This window comes from Vicugna pacos, chromosome 7 (genome assembly GCF_048564905.1).
Source record: "Vicugna pacos chromosome 7, VicPac4, whole genome shotgun sequence".
NCBI classification, from domain to species: Eukaryota; Metazoa; Chordata; class Mammalia; order Artiodactyla; family Camelidae; genus Vicugna; species Vicugna pacos.
Genome location: NC_132993.1, coordinates 78,060,263 through 78,083,874, shown reverse-complemented (window position 1 = coordinate 78,083,874; position 23,612 = coordinate 78,060,263). Strand labels below are relative to the sequence as shown.

The window sequence follows — 23,612 nt, the reverse complement described above, 5'->3', positions numbered from 1 at the left end:
AGGGGAAGGGAAGGCGACAAGGGTGGGCCTGGAGGCCGGCGTCTCCACCTCCCGGGCGAGCCGTGAGGAGCTGGCCGGGCGGCACCGTGGCCGTCTTTTCGCCCAGCCTAACGCCACCCTCCGCTAACGCCCGCGCCGGGGGCCCTCCCGCTCGGCGAACGCGCAGCGGCAGGGCCGACCCCGCGCACCAACCGCGGCGGGAGCGGCGCGACCCCGCGCCCCGTGCCGCCGCCTCAGGGGCCGCGGCCCACGGGGCTCACGCCCGGCCTTACCCCGCCTGCCGCCGCCCGGCTCCCCGCGCTGCTCCGCGGCCGCCGACGGAGGGACGTCACACGCCGCGGCGGGGGGAGGGGAGGGCGGCTGGGCGGGGGGAGCGCCCCATCCCCCCGCCCTTCCCCCACCCCGCCCTCAGCCCCGCCCACTCCCTCTCCCAGTTCTGGCCTCCCCTGCCGGTCCCCAATGTGGTCTCAGGCGGTGCGAACACGACGATTAGCAATAATTGTTTTCTAATTGGTGGTGGAGGTAGCGGATGACTCAGACCCTTCGATCCAGTGCCTGGGGCTCCCAAGTGCAACTTCTTGGAGAGATCCGGCTTACAGTTTCTAACGCAGTGTGGTTTGGGTGGGAGAGGCGCGGTTAACCGACGTCCTGGAAGAGCTTGGTGGGGTCCAGGGAGGGGCGGTGGCGCAGGGCCGGGAGGGCAAGGTAGGGCGCCGGACGTCTGGAGAACGGGTTTAAAACGCTTTCCCTCCCTGTTCCCTACTTTACCCTAGACACAGCTTCGTCGTTAAGCTGTAGTTAAATAGGCCCTGGTTGCGTGGTTGCGCAGCATTTTGTTCTGAGAATGTAGGAGAATATGCAGCGTCAAAACATAACTATGGTGAGGCTTTCTTTTCTGCTCTTGTCCATGGCCTGAGGAGGTGATAAACTGTAGGGTGATATATGGGGACTGACAGGAAAGAATGTGCCCGTACCATGTGGCCATGAGTATATTCAATTACTGTTTTCCAGGTTTTCAAATTGGTGTGAATACACTCAAATTATTACAGGGTTTTTTTTTTTCAGTATTAAAATCAGGAATGCGCACGTAAGTGTTACCCTCCTGGAGACATTTTGGGAACATTAAACGATGAAAATAAAGTGGTGGCTATTGAAAATAAAAACACATTTAAGTCAATGCTTCCTCTTGTCAAAAATATACTTGACCACATAGAAAAGAAAAAAAAGACAACATAAATTAACCGTAGGAACTTAAGAAAACGCGTTTAGAACTCCCTGCCCTTCTACACTGTTTCCTTCGAAAGGCTCTACACCTTCCTCTAAGCTGCTGTGCTCACAACTCTCATTTAATTCACTTCTGAGTTAATTTACGAACAAAAATGACTAAGTTTTGACTATAGCTCCCTGTTTGCTTATATACTTAACATTAAAAAGCCAGTTATCTTAAAAAATCCATAAACTTATAAATGAAAGCACAAAATGTGCCTAAAAAATGGCAACATAGTATTTATGTTAAAAATGGATTCATTTAATATTCCCAAACTCTTGAATTAAAGTTTTAGTTAATTGTCTCCTTGTAATAATTTTTATGAGGGTAATATAGACCCATATCTTAATTACGGAACTTTTATTTTAACCTGAGATAGTTCTTGCAGTGGTACAGTCACCACTAACAAAATTCTACTAGTATTCCCAAACCATGGAACTTTAAAGTTAAAATTATCATCAACTGCTGGGAGGAATAAAAATGTTACTAAAAACAGGGTATGAAAACTAGGTTTTTAAATTAAAATAAAACCTGGTTACTATTCTCCAGGAAATCTTTCAAATACACAGGTGTCCCTCAGTATCCGCAGGGGATTGGTTCCAGGACTCTAATGGATACCAAAATTTGTGGATGCTCAAGTCCCATATACAAACGGTCTGGAACAGTGTAGCACAGCTGACTCTCCGTATCCCTGGACACCGAGGGCCAACTGAGTAACCATCTACAGATTAGTTACCACATTGTTTATACTTAAGATGTGGGAGATGGAAATTAATATTATCATTTTAGATACAGGTATATTTACCAAGCTCTCAAACTTCTAAGTCTCTAGAAGGCTTGAAATGTAACAAATTTAATGTCACTTAAAAGAATTTTTTGGAATCTTAGTTTTAAATTATAGAAAACATCACATCTAATTAAATTCTGTTACATACAAATTTAGAACAAATACCTTGAGATATGTAATTTATGAATTAGGAAGTAGTTTGGTTTTCCGATTTGAACTTTTAATTTAAACCCTGAATGCAAGTCTATACAGAATTTCTTGTTCCTTCTGCACTTGTTTTTATTTAAAACATACTTCATGTTAACTTAACAGATACTACATGAGTCATACTTTCAGTATTAAAAAGTTTTATTTATTAAAAAATGTTAAAAACACAATTCCTTTGGAAAAAAATTCTCACTTTTTAAAATTCACAATAGGCTTCAGAGCAATGTTTGTCAATGTTTGAACCACCTGGGGTCTTCTTTAAAACTAAATTTTGGGTCCATCCTAGAGATCTACTGAGTTGAAATTTCTGAGGATGGGGTCTAGGAGTGATTTTTTAAAATCCTCTCAAGGCATTGTTTTAATACTAATGTTTGAGAGCCACTCATTCAAAGTAAAAACCAGGATGTGACTTTGAGTGGTTTCACTGAAGATATAAAATGAAGCATATGATAAACTAATTTAGGAAGTCCAGTCAATCCCATAATGGTCTGTAAGGTAATCTAAGACTGCTGATGTGCTTGACAAAGCGTTAAATACTCTTTTTTCCTGCCTTGAAGTTATCTTTTCCATCATGTACATTAAATGTTGATGGAAACACATATACGGCGTTCCAAGTTCAAGAGCAATGTCAACCCAGTCCCAGATGCATTTCAGTGGGGTTTCCTCATATCCAGCAAACATGGCCGGGTTTCCTAAGAGTCCTCTTGCAACCATCACACCTACAAATTAAAGCACATCACATTTGTCCACACATTAAGAACTCATGGTTATGAGGTCAAACTCAATTAAATAAATTGAGAATATTAAAAAATAAAGTACTATTACAAGGTTTCACAATGTCCTTATATTAATCTAATTGTTATTAAACAATTTATTTTGATACTTTTTCTAAAAACCAATTAGGTTTAAATGTACTTACAGGACTTTTTTTCTTATTTTTTAAAGACTTCTACATCACAAAATTAGTCCTTAGGGTTTTTTTAGGGTAAATCTGGACTGTCATAAAATGGGTTTGCTGAAGTTAACTTTATCTGCATTCTCCCATCTCACAACAGGTATCACAGGGCTTGATATGCCAAAGTTTAAGGGGATAATGAAACTGCATAGCAGTCTGGGGTTCCTTTGGCTCCTGTGTCGACTCTTTAAAAAAAAATTAATTAATTGAAATATAGTTGATTTATAATGTGTTAGTTTTTGTGTACAGTGAACTGATTCAGTTATATTCTTTTTCACATTGTTTCCATTATAGTTTATTGCAAGATACTGAGAATAGTTCCCTGTGCTATCCAGTAGGACCTTGTTGTTTATCTGTTTTACGTGTAGTAATTTGTGTTTGCTAATCCCAAACTCCGAATTTATCCCTCCCACCCTTCCCCTTTGCTAACCCTAAATTTGTTTTCTGTGTTTGTCTATTTCTATTTTGTAAATAAGTTCATGTGAATCATGCTTTAGCGTCTACATGTAAGTGATACTACAAGATATCTGTCCTATGACCACTCTTGTTTTCATTAATTTTCATTTCTATTCTACATACTCTATTTTACTAATAGGCTATCTGGAAGATTCTTAACTGGTCACTCACTGCATATGATGGTAGGAGAAAAGTAACTGAATTACTTTTCCTCAATTAAAATAATCTCATTTCTAAATAGAAGAATTAAAATCATTTTAATAAATTGCTTAGCTTAAATTAGTACAACAGGGAAATATGGCTCTGTTTGAAAGAGAAATCATTAAAATCACATTAACATTACTCTCCTACCTCCACTTAAATTTTTTTTTTTTTTTTTTTTGCTAATTAAAAGACAAAAACTCAAGTACTTATTTCTTACCATCTGTCCCAGTAGTATGCCACACATTTTCTGCTTCTTTTAGGCTTCTGATGTCTCCATTAGCGATTACAGGTATAGACAAACTTTCCTTAATTATTTTAATGGCCTCATAGTGAACTGGCTGATGTCTTTCTTCAACAGTTCTTCCGTGGACTGTGATCCAGGAAACTCCCGTTGCTTCAGCCTTTCGACAGAGATCTACAGTTCTTGTAAGGTCATCATGGATCCTATAATTTCAGAATTATATCTATCTTTTCATGGCACACAAAGCTTAATGCTAAAATCAGTAAACTGAAAAAAACAATATTTCATCTATTATTTAGTTAGCTTTGCTATGTCATATTATCACTGCCTGTCACTGTCATTAAAGTTTTGTTCAGGAGTCAATTTCCATTTAAGACCTTGAATTTAGCTATTTCATGACTGGAAACAATAGGATGACCAATAAGTTTTACCTAGTGCTCCTCTCTTTTGGCTTTGATAACTGAAAAATTCATCAAAGTACTGTCACAGATGAATTGAAAGTTGGTATCTTAGTATCTGCTGTGCATACCCCAATCCACAAGTTGGAAAAGTATAATCATGAATCTTAAAATAGATTTTTTAACCTATTACCCCAAAGCTAATTTATAGTTTATTTTCTTTTCATTGTGAAATTTTAGTGCAAATATCATTCCTATTTTCTACTCTTCGCATCAGGAATGTTTCTTAGCATGAATTAGTTAAATAGTACATGGAAAAATTATTTCTTTGGGGAGAAGTTTTTTTTAATAATAAAGAGATACTTTAATTTTTCTTAAAACATATGAAGAAGTTGTTTTGGATTATAAATGAAAATTATGGTATATATTCATTTACTAAATGCTTGTTTCAACATTTTCATATCCCAGATGCCTGTTTATTGAGAATGGACATCCCCACACCTCTAGACAAAAGGAATATTCTTTTATTTCCTAAGTAATGATTATCTTGTCAATAGATTAAAAAATATTGTCCTTACCTTATTTTAATAGATACTGAAAATCTGGGATCTTCCACTTGATGTTTTACTTGTTTCACCATATCTTGAACAAGCTCTGGCCTGTTTATTAAGCAAGCTCCGTAGCCTTCTGCCAGTGCCCACCTGCATAAAGTAAACACAACAATAAATAAATTGTAAATAGCTGGAAGAGAAAATACAATTCTAAAAGCACTGTAACTGTATCTACCTATTTTTCTGCCTAGCAATCTGGAATGGAACCAGGTTTTTAAATTCATTGATACAACATTTCAAAGTGTATCAAGATTAGAAAAACATGTTCCCAGGTCAAGAAGTACTTAGGGGAAATGGTTTTCACTGGCAAGTGAGAAAATTAAAGTTCAGTCAACCAAAACAGATTTAAGTATTTATAATTAATTGGAATTACTTCAGGTTTTTTAAATTCCAAATTTGATGTTTATTGTACATAACAAGAGATTTTATTAATCTTAAGAGTAGAAACCTATTTTTGGCCTACAGCATTCCAACACCACTAAACAGCTTATTGAACTCCCCTAATGAGTATACAAATATGTCTAATCTGATTTGGATTATACTATACATAAGACCTCAGTTTTATTCTTTGAACACATTTTAAATTATTGACAGATAATCTAATACCATACCAGGAAGGTAGGGATATTACCATCAAATTAAGTACATCCTATCCCAGTTACTCAGACTCAAACAAGTAACTACAGTATAGAAAGAAAAGGTAACTATAAGAAGGTATTCTTACAATGGAAATTAATTAGGAGAAAGCAAGTGGTGATCTCCCAAATTGTAGAATCATAATGTTTAGAGCAAGTATGTCTGACATAGCAGTAAAAATACGTTTTAGAGATTGCTATAAACATCAGAATCTCACATTACTATGTATGGATGTGTTTCAAGGCAGATCCACACATAAAAACATTTTTAGCGGGGAGGTGAGACAAAAATTTGTCAAGGGTCTATACATTGTTCTAGCCACCAGAAAATACCCTTGTATGTATGTTTATAAATAGTATTTCCTTATTTTTTTCTTCTTATTTAGAGCCCAAGTTTTTTATCTCTATTTTCCTTACTTTTTAATTTTTGGCAATGGTAGTTTACCATGTTCACATAATTTTTTCTAATCTTTTTTGAAAATTCTTCCAACTTCTTTGAGCTTTACCTCTGAGGGCAACCACAGTTAATGTCTATTCCATTCGCATAAGGACAGACTATACGAGCAGCATCAGATAAAATTCTTGCATCATTAGCAGCAAACTGAACAATCAATGGGCAATCACCTGATAAAATGAATAGCTCAACATTAAAATTCACAGAAACACACACGCATACACACACACGAGATATGAAATTCTAACATCTGTACAGGATAAAATAACAATAATTATTTTTAGCCTAAGAAGCATCTGTTCAAACAAGATAGCATTAAGGTATTTTAAATTATATGCAATTTACACTTGGTAGAAATTCAAACATTATAAAATATGATAAAATGAAAAGTTCAACATTCTTGCCAAGCAGACCCCTTTCCCAAAGGTGGGAATTAGTTTACTGCATTCCACAACAATTTTATGTATACGTGTAAAATTGAAGTAAATGTGACCATTCTATGAACATTGATGTGCCTACTGCTTTTTCCCCGGGATGTATCTGGAAGCTGCACTCCGACCTGTTTTCCTCTTTCTAGTGGCATATTCTGGTGTATGGATGGACCATACAGTGTACTTTGAGATTGTTCTTCATTTGTGGCTCTTGGAAACAAGGCTGCAATAAGGATATTCCTATATACATGCTTCTGTGAGTATATTCACAGAGTAAATTTCTAGGAGTATAACCGCTGGGCAGGTATCTAACATTTTGAAAGATATTAAAATTTTTCTTTCAAGAGTTTACCAGTATAGATACACACCAATGGGGTGACAGTTCCTGTTTCCTTATAACTAATCCTACCCTAAATACACACCCCTCCCCCCACAAATAAAAATAAATAAAAATCAATAACTGCACACCCAGCAGCATGTATTTACTTGTGGGCTCTCTATCCATAGTCTTTGCACATTTCTCTATGTGCAGTTTTTCTGTTAATTGTTCCTTTTTTCTTATTTAAGTTTTAAAAATAAAACAAAGAAATTAACTCTGTTCTCTGTCATAAATACAAAAAATATTATATTTCCCCCAGTTTTTAGTTTGTCTTTATCTTTGCTCTTTCTTACACATAAAAGTTTAAATTTTAATATAGCCAAATGTATCAGAGCTTCCCTAGGTTTTAAAGGACATATTTTTCTCATTTTTGGGTGTTATAAATTCTGAATAGATATATTTCAATTTTTCTGAAGTTTTTTTGAGGACTGCCCTGTATGGGATTCACTGGGTGCTTGCCAAAGTGAAGACCAGTGGGTCAGAATTTCTGTGGCAATCCCGATTTACACGGTTATTATGGGATAGGAGAATCTGCTTTTTCCCAAGGATGTTGGGTGCTTTCTCTTTTGTAACTCACAGGAGTTATAGAATTTCAGTTTAACAACTATTTATTGGTCAAACCTATTTTCAACACTGTACTAGAAGCTGAGGGTATAAATCAACAAGTAATAGTTCCAACCCTCAAGGAGCCCATAGTACAGTGAGGAGAGACAGGCATATAAAGAGGAAATTATTGTACAATAGGATTAAGTACAACAGAAGGCCGTGCTTACGAGAGGGCACATGAATGGAGGGTGATTAATAAAGGTAATAAACAACTTCAGAACATTAAGAAGCATGAACTGTCCTTTCCCAGAAAGACAAGGATCTGAGGGACAGGCACTGACTGTGAAGTAGAAGAGTGTGAGAGATTGGGGCACGTTTAGGGACTTAAAATAACAGCATTTTTGAAGAATAAAGTCAGTGGGCTATGAAGAGAAATCTAATGACAGATAAAGCTGCAGAACATGTATTCAGAGGCTAGATCATGAAGAACTTCATATATCATCCATGGGTGCTGGAAGTTTACTCTTTAGGTCAGTGGTTCTCAATCTTCAGCAAGATGGGAATCACCTGGAGGGCTTTTTAAACCACAGACTGCCCTACACACACCCACAGTTTCTAATTCAATACGCCTGGGGTGGAGTCTGGGAATTTCCATTTCTAACAAGTTTTCAGATAATGCTGATGCTACTGGTCTGAGAAATCACACTCTGAGAACCACTGTTTTAGGCAGTGAGAGGCTGAAGGAAGATTCTGAGCAGGGAAAAGAAGTGATCACATTTACATTTTAGGAAGGTCACTTTGGGCTGCCTGGATGATAGTCTGAAATGGGTTACGACTGAAGGCAGTGAGATATGAATCTCAGCTAACAGTCCAGGTGAAAGGACAGGGCCTTAATTAAAGCTGACATGCTCTGATACAGTATCCATAGTTTACAAGGCACTGAGTAAAAAAATATTGAAAAAACTTATTAAAAATGTATTTAAAAACTAGAAGATTTAAAAATAAAGTCTCCAAACTGTGTTGTCTCTGATTAGTCAAGATTGTTGAGTTTTTTTGTTTGTTTGTTTTTTTAAGTTTTACAAAGTTAGCAAATTCTAGCTTTCACGTACCTCGGTTTGTGGTGAATTCACTGTCTCTGGCTTTTGTGGATTTGACAAAATCCGCAGCAACTATCATTGGTGTATAGCACAGATCACAACTGTATTTTCTTACTAGTGTTCTAAAAGCCAACCTGTGAGCATACAAAACTTTAATTAGGCATTTAAAAAACACCGTAATCATGTATACTTCGGAGTTTAATTTAGTTACTCAACATTTATTAGAGGAAAGTTCTCCTATAAGTGGATGCAGCAGATGGACTTTCCCCTGTTCCTCCTGCTCAGATAACTAAAACCCTGGCTATCACGTACAAACAAACATAGGGAAGCACTGCAAGGTGGAGAAAAGAGAGCAGTGACCTTGGGCAGGACCTAAGGAATGACAATGGTGAGTTGCCTGGGTTTTCTTTTTGCCTCAAATATCCCAGATTTGAAGCTGAAGAAGCTGAAAACACCAGTGCGTGCAGACAAAAACAGCCCCAATAAAAGCCCGCTCTCTCTAACCAAACGGGCGGCCTGGCAAGACAAAAAGGTTTTAGATAAGAATGGCTCTACTCCAGCCCGTCACCAGAGAAAACACTGTGGCCCCCAACTCCACAAGCAAAGGTCGAGTGAGGAGGCTAGACTTCTACCTTTCCAAAGCTGTAACAAGGTTCTCAGCACCTCTCCATAGTCGTGCTGGAGAAGGCCGGGTAGGGAGCTGAGGCTTTAATCCCTGCTGGCCAGTAACAAGGAGGGTATCAGTGGAGACCACGTGGGGAGCCGGGAATTCCACCTCTACCCAGCACTGGTGAGGTGCCCTGCTCCCTCCTCTCTGCGAGTAGTATCAGAGAATGCCTGGCACAGAGCCAGGACTTGCATCACTGCCCACCAATTACCAGGCCACCCCCTGCATGGGGAGCTGGAACTCTCACCCCAGCTCAGCAGTAATGAGGAGCCCCATGCCCCCAGGGTGTTAAAGGAGACCAAGTGGAAAACCTAGACTTCTACCTCCACCTGAGAGTAATGAGGTGGTGCCTTCTCATCCTTCCCCTGCTGTGGTGGTGTCAGGAAAAGCTAGTTAAAATAGACATTTCAATATTCAGAATCAATCAATGTAATCCACCATATTAACAGGCTAAAGATGAAAAAAAAAATCACATGACTGTATCAACCGATGCAGAAAAAGCACTTGACAGAACAATATTCATAATTAAAAAAAAAAACAGACTCCCAGAAAAACAGGAATAAGAGGGAACTTTCTTGACTTGATAAGAAGCATCCACAAAAAATTCTACAGTTAACACTACACTTAAAGGACAAAGACAGAACAATTGTCCCCTGGATCAAGAACAAGGGAAAGATACCTGCTCCCATCACTCTTTACATAGTGCTCAAACTTCTAGTCAGTGCAGCCAGGCATGAAAAAAAGAAATGAAAGGCATATGATGGAAAGGAAGAAGTAAAACTGTGTCTACTTGCAGATGGCATGACTGTCTCCTTAGATACTCCCAAGGAATTTATAAGAGCCTCCTAGTACCAGTGAGTGATTTTATCAAGTTCGTAGGATATAAGATCAACATAGAAAAAGCAATTTTACTTCTATAAACCAGCAATGAACAAATGGACACTGAAACTAAACATACAATAACAACTGGTGTGAGCCTTACAAAATAGGTAAAGACTTTGCATGCTAAAAACTATACAACACTGATGAAAGATGCCAAAGATCTACATAAATGACTGTGTTCACGAGGAGACTCAACACAGGGTATTCAATTCTTCCCAAACTGATATACATAAATCAGCATCACTACATACTATGATTCTTATGGAAATTCCAGCAAGATTTTTTTATAGATATAGAAAAGTTCATCCTAAAATTTATTTGGGAAGTCAGAGGAACTACAATAGCTAAAACAGCTTTGAAAAAGTGGGATATTTCTGTCTCCCTAATTTCAAGACTCATTATATAGCTACAGTAATCAAAACCGTGTGATACTGGTGGAGGGACAGACACACAGATCAATGACTCAGAAAAGAGAATGCAGAAGAAGAACCATACAAACATGCCCAGGTGATTTTTGATAAAGATGCAAAAATAATTCAACAGCTTTTTCAACAAATTGTGCTGGAGTAATTAGACATCTATAGGCAAAAAAATGAACCTCAACGTAAGTATCACACTTAGACAAAAATTAACTCAAAGAACTTATATGTAAAACATAAACTAGAGGACTTTCAGAAAAAATATAGGGGAAAATCTTTAGTATCTAGAGAGCTACACAAAGATTCCTTATTCTCGACAACAAAAGCACAACTTGCAAAGGAAAAACTGTTAAATGGACTTCATTACACAAAAACTTTTGCTCTCCAAAAGATCTTGTTAAGAGTATGAAAAGACAAGCCGAAAGGAAACATATGCATACCACCTACCTGACAAAAGAGTAGTATCTGGAATATAAAGAGAAACTCTCAAAACTTATTAGTAAACAAAACCACAACAACAAAAAATAGGTTTGAAAAATGGGCAAAGGGCTTGAATAGACATTTCTCCAAAGAAGATATACAAATGGCCAATGAGCACATGAAAACATGCTCAACATCACTAGAAAAATACAAATAAATACTACAGTGAGGGGAGGAGGGTATAGCTCAAGTGGTAGAGTGAATGCCTAGCATGTAAGAGGCTGTGAGTTCAATCCCCAGTACCTCCATTAAAAAAATGATTAAATAAATAAACCTAGTTACCTCCAAACCTTCCCCCTCTAACGCCCCCCCCAAAACTAAACTAACAAAACTGCAGTGAGATACTCTACATCCAATAGTATGGATAATAAAACACAACAACAAAAGCCCCAGAAAATAACAAATGTTGGTAAGAATGCTGAGAAACTGAAACCCTTGTGCACTGCTGGTGGGAGTGTAAAATGGTGTAGCTTCTACGAACAGCAGCATAGCAATTCCTCAAAGATTAAAAATAGAACTGCCCATATGATCTAGCAATTCCACCTCTGGGCATATACCCCAAGGAACTGAGAGCAGGGTCTCAAAAAGATAATGATATTCATGTTTGTAGCAGCATTAGCCAAAGCAACCCCAAGCTGGGTTGAATGTATGAATGCATACACAAAATGTACTATATACATACAACGGAATATTATTCAGCTTTAAAAAGGAATTGCAGAGATTATGCTCAATGAGATAAGCCAGTCTCAAAAAGAAATACTTTGTGATTCCACTTACATTACACACATACCAGGCAAGCGGTACGACCAGCCTAAAATCATGATCCCAAAGCTGGGCATTTGGTGATCCAATTGTGGTGCCATGGTTTTACTTTTTAAAAGTCAGAGCTTAAAAAGGAAATCACGTTAGCTCATTAATCACATAACAATGCTTACTTTGAATATCGAACCATGGGGGCGCAGACTTTTACCAGCTGCCCAGAATGAAACATTTCTATTGGATCTTTTTTTCTTTCTTGACATGCTGTGGTTTGTTGGCAGTCACTCTTCATGAGTACAGATTTGTTTCAAATCTGAAAAAGATAATCAGTTTGTATAGAGAAAAGGTAATTTCACTTGATGAATCCCATCATTCTTAGAATTTCAATTGCTAAGAACATATTTTTCATCAGGTTTGCGGGGTCAGGACTCTTTTTAGTTTCTTTTCACAATATCAAATAGTCTACTACAGAATTCTGCCTCTGTAAGTTACAGACAGTTGTATGCACACTGTGAAATTATGACATTTATATTCTGTATAAATTACATTTGTTCAGGCCAAACACTAACATTTTTGAATTCTATACTTAACACTGTAGTACCACTTTCTGCTCAAATTAATAAATGCTCAGGATGTGGAAAATGAGATTTTCTTCCTTAGAATACATGTCATGATTTTCCATGTTACTTTTTAGTTTTTCTATGTAACTTTGTTTGGCATTGATAAACCAAGAAATTTGATTTGAATTATTTCACATATAGTACTCTGTATGTTTGGCACTTTGAAATATCTTGTTTTATCCAGGAAAGTCAAACGGCATTAACAGAACTTTATATAGTTAGAATTTCAAAGATATATTGGTATATTTAATGCTTATTCCTATTCTCAAATCCTATTCTTTTTATTTGAATCAGGAGGCAAACAAACCTTTAATTATTGAAAAAAATTTAAATGTGGTATTGTTTCATGGAAATTTCATAATTGCATAGTAAATCACATAATTTCATAGTAAATCACTATTATACCCAAAGAGGTACAAGTGATTAAATTAGGTAATTCCGAAGTGTTTTATAGTTGCTCTACTTAAAATCCTATCATTTCATAGTGCTGGCTGCTTTCCATATTCCAATTTTGGCCTTAATAACTTAGAAACAAAGATGGGCCAACTTTAGAAAAGTCTAATTGCTCAACATGCAAGTTTTTATTTGGCTATTCCTCAAAGTACTGATATAACCTAAATATAAACCAAAAATTTCAATTTATTTAGGTGGAATGTACAGCTGAAATAAGACTAACTAGTTTTTATGCACTGTTCATCACTTTATCGCTGTTTATCAGTCTGCCATCACCATCCATCCCGATGCACTCAAGTCAGAAACCTGGGGCTTGTCCTCCATCCTCCATCTCCTAGAAGTATGTCAACTAAGTAGTAGCTTTAATTAAACCTTGAGCACATCTTCACTGCCTCAGTCTCTGTACTCATAAGCCCGCCACTGTGATGACTTGGACAATCTTCTCTGAATCCCAGTTGATCTTATTTTTATTCATTTAACAAATATTAAGTTCCTGCTACATATCAGGAATACAGATAAAAATACACTTTCTGTTTCTCTAAAAATGTATTAGACGTAGACAAACTCACACAACACAATATCTCTGATATACACACTCAGACACGATTTAAGCATTGTGGAAATAACTGTCTAGAGAAGTGAGGGAAGTCAACAACAGAAGAGGGAAAGCTTAAACTGACCCTACCGGGGAGATGGTGAGGCATCCAGTTACAGAGCACAACACACACAAAGCCGAAGAAGCATGAAAATACTTGATGTTTTCAGTGAACCATTAGAAGTATAGTGCTGCTTCAGCTGTAACTAGACTAGAGAGGGTGTGAGAGGACCTAGATAGTAATGGGTCTTGATAACAAGTTAAGAGGTTTTTAGACTTTATACTGTAGGACCTTCGTTTTCCTACTCCATGGATGATTTTTACATATGCACACAACATGTTAACATGTACATATGACATACTTCCATGGGTATATATTTTTGTGCAACTTGTACGTCTCTCCTTGTATACTAGTTGGAACTGAAAAATTTTAGCAGGGAAATGACATGAGCAGATTTCTGTTTACAAAGATTCCACTGGAGAGTTTAGGGCTGTTGATAAAACATCAATAAGGAGGCCACAGTAGTAGACCAGGCCACGTGTAATGAGTATGTGATCTGGGACAGTGGGAGTGAGGACAGAGGAAAGGGAACACATTTAGGAGTTATTTAGAAGTGAAAATAAACCAGCAAGACATTTAGGAGGTGAAAATCACTTGATGACAGCACACGTTAGGTAATGAGAAAGAATTCTAGTATGGTGTGTATACTTTTAGCTTTAGAGACTAGGTGGATGGTAATTCCAATCAATGAGACAGAGAAACAGAAGGAGGAACAGGCTTTGGCAGGGAAACATGGGAAACATACTTGGGCACACTGAACTTGAGGTACTCAGGGGATTTCCTGGTGGTGATGCCTCATAACTGGTTATATAGATATGGTGCTCAAGAAAAAGCTAGGGGTATAGATTAAGAATCTTTAACCTTTAGATAATTTTTTTTTTGGTGCGGGAGAGGGAGGCAATTAGGTTTATTTATTTATCATTATTATTATTTAATGGAGAGACTGGGCATTAAACCCAGGACCTTGTGCATGCTAAGCATGCAACTCTACCACTAAGCTATAGACTCCCCACTAATCTTTAGGTAATATGTTGAAACTAAAAACATGGACAAAGCACTTATGGATGTCATATATTGTAGAAATCCTTAGAAGCACCAACATTTAAATAAAAGAGGAAAAAAAGATTGCAAAGGAGACAGAGTTGAACTCTGGAGCTGGGAGGAATGAACTTGAAATGTGAAATTCAAAACCCAAGAGAGAGGATAATTACAAAGGAGGGAGGGGATAAGCATCTTAAACATTATAGAAAAGTTAAGTAAGGTAAAGACTAAAAAGTGTCCAATGGCAACTAGGTCATTAGTGACTCAGCAAGAATAATTCCATTCTTCCTCATTCTTGCAGACCCTGTACATGGCACAAAGAATGGCTCCCTTAACATGTATTTGCTGAATGAATAAATCAGTAGTTCTCAATCTTGGTTATGTATTAGAATGATCTGGGGAAATGTTAAGAAGCAGGATGCCCAAACCATATGCAGACCAATTACATGCGAATCTCTGGCCTTAAGATTTAGGCATCAGGGGTTGTTAAAAGTTCTCCAGCTGATTTTAATGTGCACCCAAGCTTGGGAATAAATAAACCCACATTCTTCAAAGCACCTGGTACAACTGTTTGTTTAAATGGGTTTCTACCTACCTATCAGCTCCTTTGGGATAAGAGAGGGATTGAGTCATATGTTTGTAAACTCATGCTGCTCTAATATATAGTAGGGACTCAAAACTCTTCCTTGAAGAAATGACTACTATACAATTTTTCTAAAAATTTTCAATGTAAAAGCCAACGGGGAAAAAAGCAATTCATAATCCAAAGATAATGCTTATTCATCGTTAATATTCAAAAATTATCAAAACCAAATTTTGTGTATTATAAACAATGTGAGACTGAGCACACTGCCCCTGACAATTTGTGTGACCTCCGTTCAGAACAATCAATCTTATTCACACCATGACTGATAACAAATTATATTAAGGAAAAAGGGAAAGAAATAAAGTAAGGAGAAAGCATAACGCAGTGTACCAAGCCCTTCTTACTTGAGTTGTTAGGAGTATTTAATGCATTTAGACTTATAAAGTACTTCGAACAGCGTTTGGCACAGGTAAGGACTATTCTCACACCTTCTCGAAATACTGTTAGTATAATCAATTGAACCTTTAGCTCTGGCAGGGGGAAAATTGGGTGCCTGTGTACATACTTACCTTACACAAAGGAAAAGATATATTACAGTTTTTCTTATGAGAAAATGCTTAACCTTCTTGCATACGTGTGGTTGACCGGTTAACTTATTAGTATTTATTTTCAGAGAAACAGAGATGAAAAATGCAGATGTAACAGCGGAGAATATAGTAGGAACTAGCTTGATGACTTTACAGCTTCAATATCGTTAGCTGAGATACGGAAAATCCATCAATTTGTAATAAGGAAAAGTCTAGCGTCGCTCTTTGCACGGGTGAAATTAAGAGGCAGGAAAACCATCAAGACACCGTCTCACGGGAGAGTGGGCAGAGACTGAGTCCCACTTGCCTTTTCCTGGTTCAGTCTTCGTACTTCACCGACTCTAGGCTCTCCTTAATTCTTCCCCCTATTCACCCCTTCCTTTCACAACTTTCCTCCCCAGCTTTTTTTTCCCCTCAAGCTTTTCCTGTCGACCTTTATGCCAGGAATAAGAACCAAGGCGTGTGATAGATAAAGCTGGGTCGTTATTAACACCCGCCAGCTGTGCTCGTGGGATGCAAGCGAAGCTCCCAGAAACCTCCGCTCTCTTGCTTTCATCGAGAGGCCCCCGTTCTTAGGTTAAATATTTGCTTCAGAGGTAAGCGCCGTGGCCCCGTTCCGGCGCCCACCTTTTCTTGCGCCTGCGGAATGCCGCCAGCCCCAGGGATGCGGCGGGAGACGGAGGAAAGCGCCGGCCCCACGGCCTCAGCTCCGGGTGCGCTGGGCCCTCGGCACCAACCTGCTCTGGGTCCCAGCCTGCTCGCAGCCTGTGATGGTCCAGCAGCCACAGCTGAGCGGATTCTCCAGCCCCGCCTGGAGCCACGGGCAGGGCGGAGCGGGCGGCGCCTGGATTCTACGTCATCACCCGGGCGGGCGCGGGCCGCGGCTGACGCCATCATCCCGGCACCTGCCAACATGGAAGGCGGCGACGGCGGCGCTGCTGGGGCTGGCCGTGGAGCTCCGGGCTGCGGAGCGGCTGCAGCGACAGTCCGAGAGCTCCTGCAGGACGGTAAGGAGTCGGGGTCTGGCCGGGCCTTGGAGCAGGGAGGCTGTCTTGCTCCGCACCTGGGCCCGGGTAGTGGACTCAAATCGTCGCTTTGCGGAAACTTTTCCAGTCTCGCCGTGACCACTCCCCTCCGCCCGGCCCCCTAGAGTCTGAGTGCTGGCCTCGCCAACCTGTTTCTTCTGGGACCTGCTGTCCTCCTTTTTCCCCGGGTGTCCCGGGGATACCTCATTTCTAGATGTTTCTCAGTTCAGCTCTACCTTCGTCGCTCCTAAGGCTTCGCTGATGTTCTGATAGCCCGCACCTGGTGACCCACGTTGGCCGCCCCCGCCGCTGCCGCAATTCTTGACCCAACGGTGAAGTGTTTAGTTCCTTGAAAAGTGTAAGACTTAGAACAGATGACAAGCGCTTAATGAAAGCGGGGCTTCGTTTTAAAGTAGAGTTGGAAACATCTTCTCTGTTAACAAATTTTTGGACTACACAGGTGGCCCCACTGAAAAGCTCGTTTGCTTGTTTTTCACTAGGCGTTTATCCTCAACCAGACGTGGGGGAGGGTTGGGAGCTTTTCAGTCAGGCTGGGATTAACCATGTGTGTTGAAAGTAGCAGTCAAGTTTATTGATAGTTTTGGACAGACGTTGCTAGAAATAAGAAGATAAATTAGACACAGTACATTTGAGAAGCACATAAAATTGTGTTAATTAAATTAACATGCCCCAAATCTCTTTTCTTTCAGAATAAAGTTTAAATTTGTAAGACCCTTCTCATCTGTTTTTAATTTTCTTCCTTAATCGCCTTCACATTCTACTTTGTATTAAAATAATTTGTATTCTTAATCTTTTCTACCGCATTGTAAAACTACATTTTATATTCTGCAGAGTTAATAACAGTACCTTGCATACAGTAGGTGCAGAATAAGCGTTTTTTAAAAAAATTGAACATCACAGAAGCATATGCTCACATTTGCAGACCAAAATAGATTATAAATGAATTAAATAAAGTTTAAATTATTGTTTCCTGTTTCTACATTTTAATCATTGCTCTTAATTACTTGCCTTCTGATAATGTATATACTTCTGTCAAAACTTGTAATGATGTTTTCTAAACTAGATTGTGTTAGATTCTCTAGGATAGGCTCTCTGGCTAATGCATCTTTATATCTTAATTTAAATTCAGTTTAACCAAGTTTTGAGCTCCTAGTATATGTGCAATTCCCACCCTCAAGTAGCTCACCGGTTTTGGTAGGGGAAATAGTCTTGCAGAGGTATAAGGTAGGCAGTGTAACATAGTATTGTAAGGGTAGCAGTAGAATTGTGTACAAAGTAAAATATTAATTCAGAAGGGGATGATAACTGGGAGTGGTTAAGGGAGTGTGAAGAAAGCTTTTCTGGGTGGAATTGGTTTTGAAGTGTGAGTAGAACTTCCCCAGGTGAAGTGGAAGAAACATTGTATGTATGCCACACATGGCTGCTTATTTCAGTAGGATGCGTCCCAGGAAGTACTCTTTTGGTTGTTTTTGTAGGGTTAATAGGCCTCAATTCTGCTTTCTGTGTTTTCCTGTTTAGTTCTCTTTTCCATTTTTTTAGTGTAAATGTTTAAATCTTTACTCTTTTCAAGCCTCTCCCTTCAAGCTCAACAAATAACTTTAAGGTTTCCTAAAAAGGAAGAAAGAAGAATCTATCCGAAAATGAGCTTCCTCCATTTCTTGCCTTCAGACCTGTAAACAGCCTAAATTTTCAGGCATCCTTTCTTTTTTTCCGTTGTATTTTCAGTTACAAAAGGAGTGCAGTCTCTGTTCCTACCCTAAGGACAGCCCCTCCTCTTGATGCTCTGGATTTTCTTCCTGGCTCTTCAACGACCAAGTCACACTCATTCTGTGCCATTGCAATCTCTTTGCCATGGTCGCCAATGAATTTCTTGTGGATAAATCAAACCGACACTGTTGTGGTCCATATCTTACTTGAACTTGTAAAAGGATTTGACTTTTTTCTTGAAATACTTTCTTCAGGTGGCTTGTGAGTTTCATGCCCCCCGCCCTTTTTTCCTTTCAATTTCCTGATTCTCTGAGTGCTCTTTTCCGGCTTTCTTTAAATGCTCATTCTTCTTCATTCTGCCCTTAATTCAGTGGCTCACTCCTGGCTTCCCCTCCTTAACATTCCTAAGGAATTAAACATTTCCATCAGTAACAGTGTTTCACTCTGTCAGGGATCTGCTGATGACAGAGGATAGGATTGATAGGGTTGGTGAGCAGATGCATAGTTTGAAATTTATTGAGGTGTTTCTGATGTGCCTCCTGTAGGAATGAGAAAACTATAAAAGAGAAGCATTATGTGTCTTGTCTCTTTAAGGATAGTCTGTCCTCCGATGCCAAATCCAGTGGCCGGTATTCAACCTTCATTGTATTTGATGATCTTTGACATTACTGACTACTTACTTTCTTTTTAAACTGACCCTTCTTTTGGTTTTTGCCATTCTCTCCTGTTTCTCTTTCTCTCTGAACATGTAATTTCTTTGATTGCTTTCAGTTTTTCTTGCTGCCCTCAAATTTTGGTGTTTTTCTGCTTCTGAACTCTATCTTAATTCTCCTGTTTTTGTGCATTCTAAAATTTCTTCCTAAATCATCTGGTCTTTTTTTCATGGTTTGAAAATTAATGTCTATGTACACAAATATACACATATATGGTTCTACCTCTCCTGAGCTATAGAAACAATCTCTACAAGACATTTCTATCTTTATGGTGAATAAACACAACTAATTCTACATATAAAAACACGTGAACAAATTGTACAGGTTCTGCATATGAAAAAAGTAAAATGAATTCTTTTTAATTGAAGTACAGTCAGTTACAATGTGTCAGTCTCTGGTGTACAGCACAATGTCCCAGTCATGCATATACATACATATATTCATTTGCTTATTTTGAATTTTTTTAACCCCTCTCCTCTAACCTTTTCCTCTGGTAGTCTCTGTTACCATTCATTATATGTGGTAAGTTAGATGTGTGCTTGTTCCCCATGTAGATTATAAGTTTCTTGGAGGCAGGGGTGCATTCATGTTCATCTTTATACATAAATTCCTGGTTGTCTACTTAATGCAAAGCTGAATTCCCTATGTCAGTTACTAAGTCAATCTAATGAATCTCCCATTTTTAGCCTTTCTCTGACATGGGGAGCTTAGCTTGTGCTTTGTCTCATCCCCCATTGTCAGCTCTATAATGTCTATACAGTAGTGTTTGAATATTTGTCAAATTTGTCACTTCCTTGACATTCTTAGTGCCACTGTCTTAGGTCTTCATCCTTCACTTGGGCTGTTAACACAGCACCTTACTGGCCTCTGTGGCTCTATTCTACAGGTGTGCTGGTAAACCAGCTTTCTGGGAAAACAGAAAAAGCCCTGATTTTGTGGTGTGTGCCAATGTTCATGGTGTAAATACCATGGTCAGTTTTAAGATACTTACGTGTGATATGAGCTGGCTCACACAATTGCTGAAAATTTAACAGTTGGCTTTCGGGAGCTAGTCCGAAGTCAGCTCCAGTACACGACTGCATGACCGATCCTTTCTCAGTCATCTTCTGTAGGGCTGCCAGAAACTCTTCTACAACACAAGGCTGAGCGAGCTCTTTCTGGGCTTTAAAACCTTGAATGGGATATATTCTGAACATTTTGGATGTTTTACCAGCCTTCCTTCAAACTGCATCCCGACCTTCCTTTGGAACCTCAGATCCTATCATTCTTTACCTTTTCTACCCAACACACACACTGTGATCTAGACATACTGAAGTCAGTGTTCCCGTTATTTCTCAGAACAGGCCATTGCATTTGCTACCTCTAAACATTCCCTTTTGGAATAGCCTTCTCCACTTGTCTGCCTGGCAGGATCCTTAATTCTGAGAACTACTTGGCGAATTGGAAGGAAATGGAGTTCTTAGAAATAAGGCCAAAGTAGCTGTTTCCTTCTTTCACTCCCCTGCACTTTGAGAGTAGTCAGGAATGAGTTTTTGCTTTTAGTAGAATGATACTTCCAGCTCATGTATAGATTGATTAATTCATTCAGCCAATAATGAGCACCTGCTGTGTGTCAGGCATTATTCAGGCTCTATGGATGTGGCAGTAAACAGAGCAAAGACCTTGCCCTCATGGAGCATACATTATAGTGGATACAGACAACTGAGGTTTTCTCGTAAGTACTGTGTTTTGCTTGTTAGTTTCATAATCTCTGTGAGGGCAGTCTTACCTATGTGTACCATATAGCTAGGAGACAGTGCTGTATGCCTACATTGAGTTCAGTTCTGTGTATCTATTTTTAACTCATAATTCTCCATTTTTTTTCACCCACAAATGTGTGGATTTCTATATAGAAGGATGTCTTAACATCTAGCATCACTTCTTTTTCCTGTCTGTTAAAGGTCTATTTTGAACAGTTTCTCATTCCATTTACTTATTTCACCCATAAATCCAAAGTTTCAGTAATACCTATAATTCCCATTGGCAATTCACATTTCATGAGCACAAATTTGTATTTGTCTGCTTCTATTAAAAATCCAGATTCACTTTATCATAACAGTATTTGTGCATCGATCTGGAGATAACCAGAGATGATAAATACTGAATATAGTCAATTTTCTTACTATTGTTATTAGTCTTGTTTTCTTGAGTTAAAGGCTATGGTTAGTAGTTGTTTTAAAATTTTTCACTTAGTATTTTCCTTTTGACTCACGGCTAAGCTTTTAGCAGTCTGCACAGTGGTCTAGAGCATGGGTTCTGCAGCTAGACTGCCTGGGTTCAGATCTCAGTGAGGTTGTACAAGCTGCATGACCTGCCTTTGCCTGTCTGTTCATCTGTGAAATGCGGAAAATGGTAGTTCCAACAGGGTTGTGTGACTATTGAATGAATTAATGTGTATAAAGTGCTTAGACACGTGATAAATTCTTAGTGAATATTACCACTCTCTTCTACTGTTGCCCTTGCTCCTTCTCATTTTCAACAGAAAGCATTTACAACAGTTCCTGGTGTAAAAAGAGACCTCAGAATATGTTAACTATGGTTGTTACTGTTCTGTTGATTAATATCTATGGTTTCGTGCAGTGTAATTAATAATCAAAGACTTTTTTTCTTTATTTTTTCCCCCAGAGTGTTACAGTGATTTTTTAAATGAAGACTTTGATGTAAAGACTTATACTTCCCAGTCTATTCATCAAGCTGTGATTGCTGAGCAACTAGCAAAACTTGCTCAAGGAATCAGTCAGTTGGATAAAGAACTACACTTACAGGTAATTCCAGTGTTTTTGGTCATACAGATTATTCAGCCCAAAGTGATAATTTATCATTTTTATAATCCTTTTATTTAATCTAAATGTATATTTACAAGAAAAAATATATATTTTTCATGGTGTGGCTTATTTTTCCAAGTATATTCACATACACATATTTACATACACTTATAGTATTATTTAAATTTATTTAAGTAATAAAAGTATTTAAAATTATTTAAATACTTGCATATTTATATGTAGATAAATTTTTTTGATTCTTGTAAGAAGGCACTGGGGATTGAACCCAGGACCTTGTGCATGCTAAGCACTCGCTCTACCACTGAGCTCTATCCCAATTCCCCCCCCCAAGTATACTTCTGAAAAACTTTCTATAAACTGCTTTTTGTTAGTTGAAAAATTAATATACCCACCTCTCCAAAACCTTTATTTATGCTTTGTTTTCATCATCTTAACTGATATGAAAAGAATATAGGTAGGCAAAAAATAGGATGTCTTTGATACAGATAATAGAAAATGGAATTGTGAAGCAGAACAGCATGAATAAGAAAAACTGGAATGTTCCCATTGGCAATTCACATTTCATGAGCACAAAATGTAACATTTGATTAAATTATAGAAAGCTGGTAAATTTATGGTGGATAGAACATAATGAGGGGAGTTAGGAGATAGATCCTAATCTCAGTTGTGCCTTTGCCTTTCATATCATGTAATGTCTTCAAGTCTTGGTTTAAAAAAAAATGTATAGAATGGGTTGGAATAAGTAAGGAGCAAGAGGAGATGGTAGTCAAAAATCTTGAACGTTCCTTCCTCTTATCTAGAATGCTGTAATTTTCAAAGAGTGGTTTTATGGTGTATTTTCTAGTGTTGCCTTTTCTTCTGAGTAGGCACTTAATACATATGTAAATGAATGAACAAATGCATGAATAAATGAACTATTTACCAGTAAATCTGGATCTGGTATTACATGACCCATGTTCACTTAAATTGTATCTTTATCAATTAAAAGAGTAGCTTAGTTAGGACTGGGATGACTTCTAAGGTCTGTTTAACTCTAAAATTCTGATTATATAATTTGAGGTCAGTATTTATTGAGACACATTTATAAGATAGTTTTAATTGTCAGGCTTTGCATTAGGCTTGGGGATAGAAAAATGAACACATTTCCTGGCTCTTCAAGGATTCACGGACCAGTGGCAGGTACAGACAGAAATAATAACAGGCAAGTGATGCCTGTTTTTAAGTACATAGTGTTTGTGGAGCAGAGAAAAATGTACTTAACCCTGCGTAGGTTTCTCAGAGGGTAGCTTTTTGCAAGAGCCACATGAAATTCTTTCTGCCTTTTTGTGATTGGTATTTTCCTTATTCTTTGCATGTAGTACCTTCTCTGAAGGAATCAATGAAAACAAAATATATTTAACATCTCTAAGTGGGGGCAAATTGTATTTATAGTAGTTTCGGATGTGAGGTAAAGGAAGTCTGAGTCCTGGTCTGAGATCTGAATGTGCTATAATTGTTTTTATG

At 38.3% G+C, this 23,612-nt stretch overlaps 3 protein-coding genes and 1 long non-coding RNA gene across 7 annotated transcripts in view; 2 read left to right on the top strand and 2 right to left on the bottom strand.

Annotated features, from left to right (window-relative positions):
* BCAP29 (B cell receptor associated protein 29) overlaps nucleotides 1-367 on the bottom strand; it is a 39,424-nt gene extending 39,057 nt beyond the window's left edge. Inside the window, exon 1 of one of the 2 annotated variants that reach the window (XM_072965217.1) lies at nucleotides 273-367. The gene's annotated coding sequence lies outside the window, so the exon portion shown is untranslated. Of the gene's footprint in view, nucleotides 1-48; nucleotides 169-272 lie in introns of those variants that run through there. The other variant, XM_015234572.3, reaches the window with a different exon arrangement.
* Nucleotides 368-452: 85 nt separating this feature from the next.
* Nucleotides 453-4,475, top strand: LOC140697454 (uncharacterized). Its single transcript, XR_012074583.1, has 2 exons — nucleotides 453-880; nucleotides 4,235-4,475. It is a non-coding gene; the product is annotated as an uncharacterized lncRNA (long non-coding RNA).
* On the bottom strand, nucleotides 2,385-16,653 carry DUS4L (dihydrouridine synthase 4 like). Of its 3 annotated transcripts, none has more exons than XM_015234571.3 (7): nucleotides 16,556-16,653; nucleotides 12,052-12,188; nucleotides 8,681-8,802; nucleotides 6,268-6,385; nucleotides 5,094-5,216; nucleotides 4,094-4,320; nucleotides 2,385-2,980 (listed from the first exon to the last, which is right to left on the bottom strand). In XM_015234571.3, exons 2-7 carry the CDS (start codon nucleotides 12,165-12,167, stop codon nucleotides 2,721-2,723), a joined length of 966 nt encoding a protein of 321 aa, XP_015090057.1. In that variant the 5' UTR covers nucleotides 12,168-12,188; nucleotides 16,556-16,653; the 3' UTR covers nucleotides 2,385-2,720. The 3 variants fall into 3 exon arrangements, with proteins under 3 accessions (XP_015090057.1, XP_015090056.1, XP_072821317.1); XM_015234570.3 differs by having other exon boundaries at nucleotides 16,446-16,645; XM_072965216.1 differs by lacking the exon at nucleotides 16,556-16,653 and adding an exon at nucleotides 15,801-16,415.
* A 14-nt stretch (nucleotides 16,654-16,667) lies between these two features.
* COG5 (component of oligomeric golgi complex 5) overlaps nucleotides 16,668-23,612 on the top strand; it is a 238,230-nt gene continuing 231,285 nt past the window's right edge. Inside the window, exons 1-2 of the mRNA XM_031679789.2 lie at nucleotides 16,668-16,825; nucleotides 21,949-22,088. Of these exons, the coding sequence (XP_031535649.1) occupies nucleotides 16,732-16,825; nucleotides 21,949-22,088 (234 nt within the window). The 5' untranslated portion in view covers nucleotides 16,668-16,731. The remainder of the gene's footprint in view (nucleotides 16,826-21,948; nucleotides 22,089-23,612) is intronic.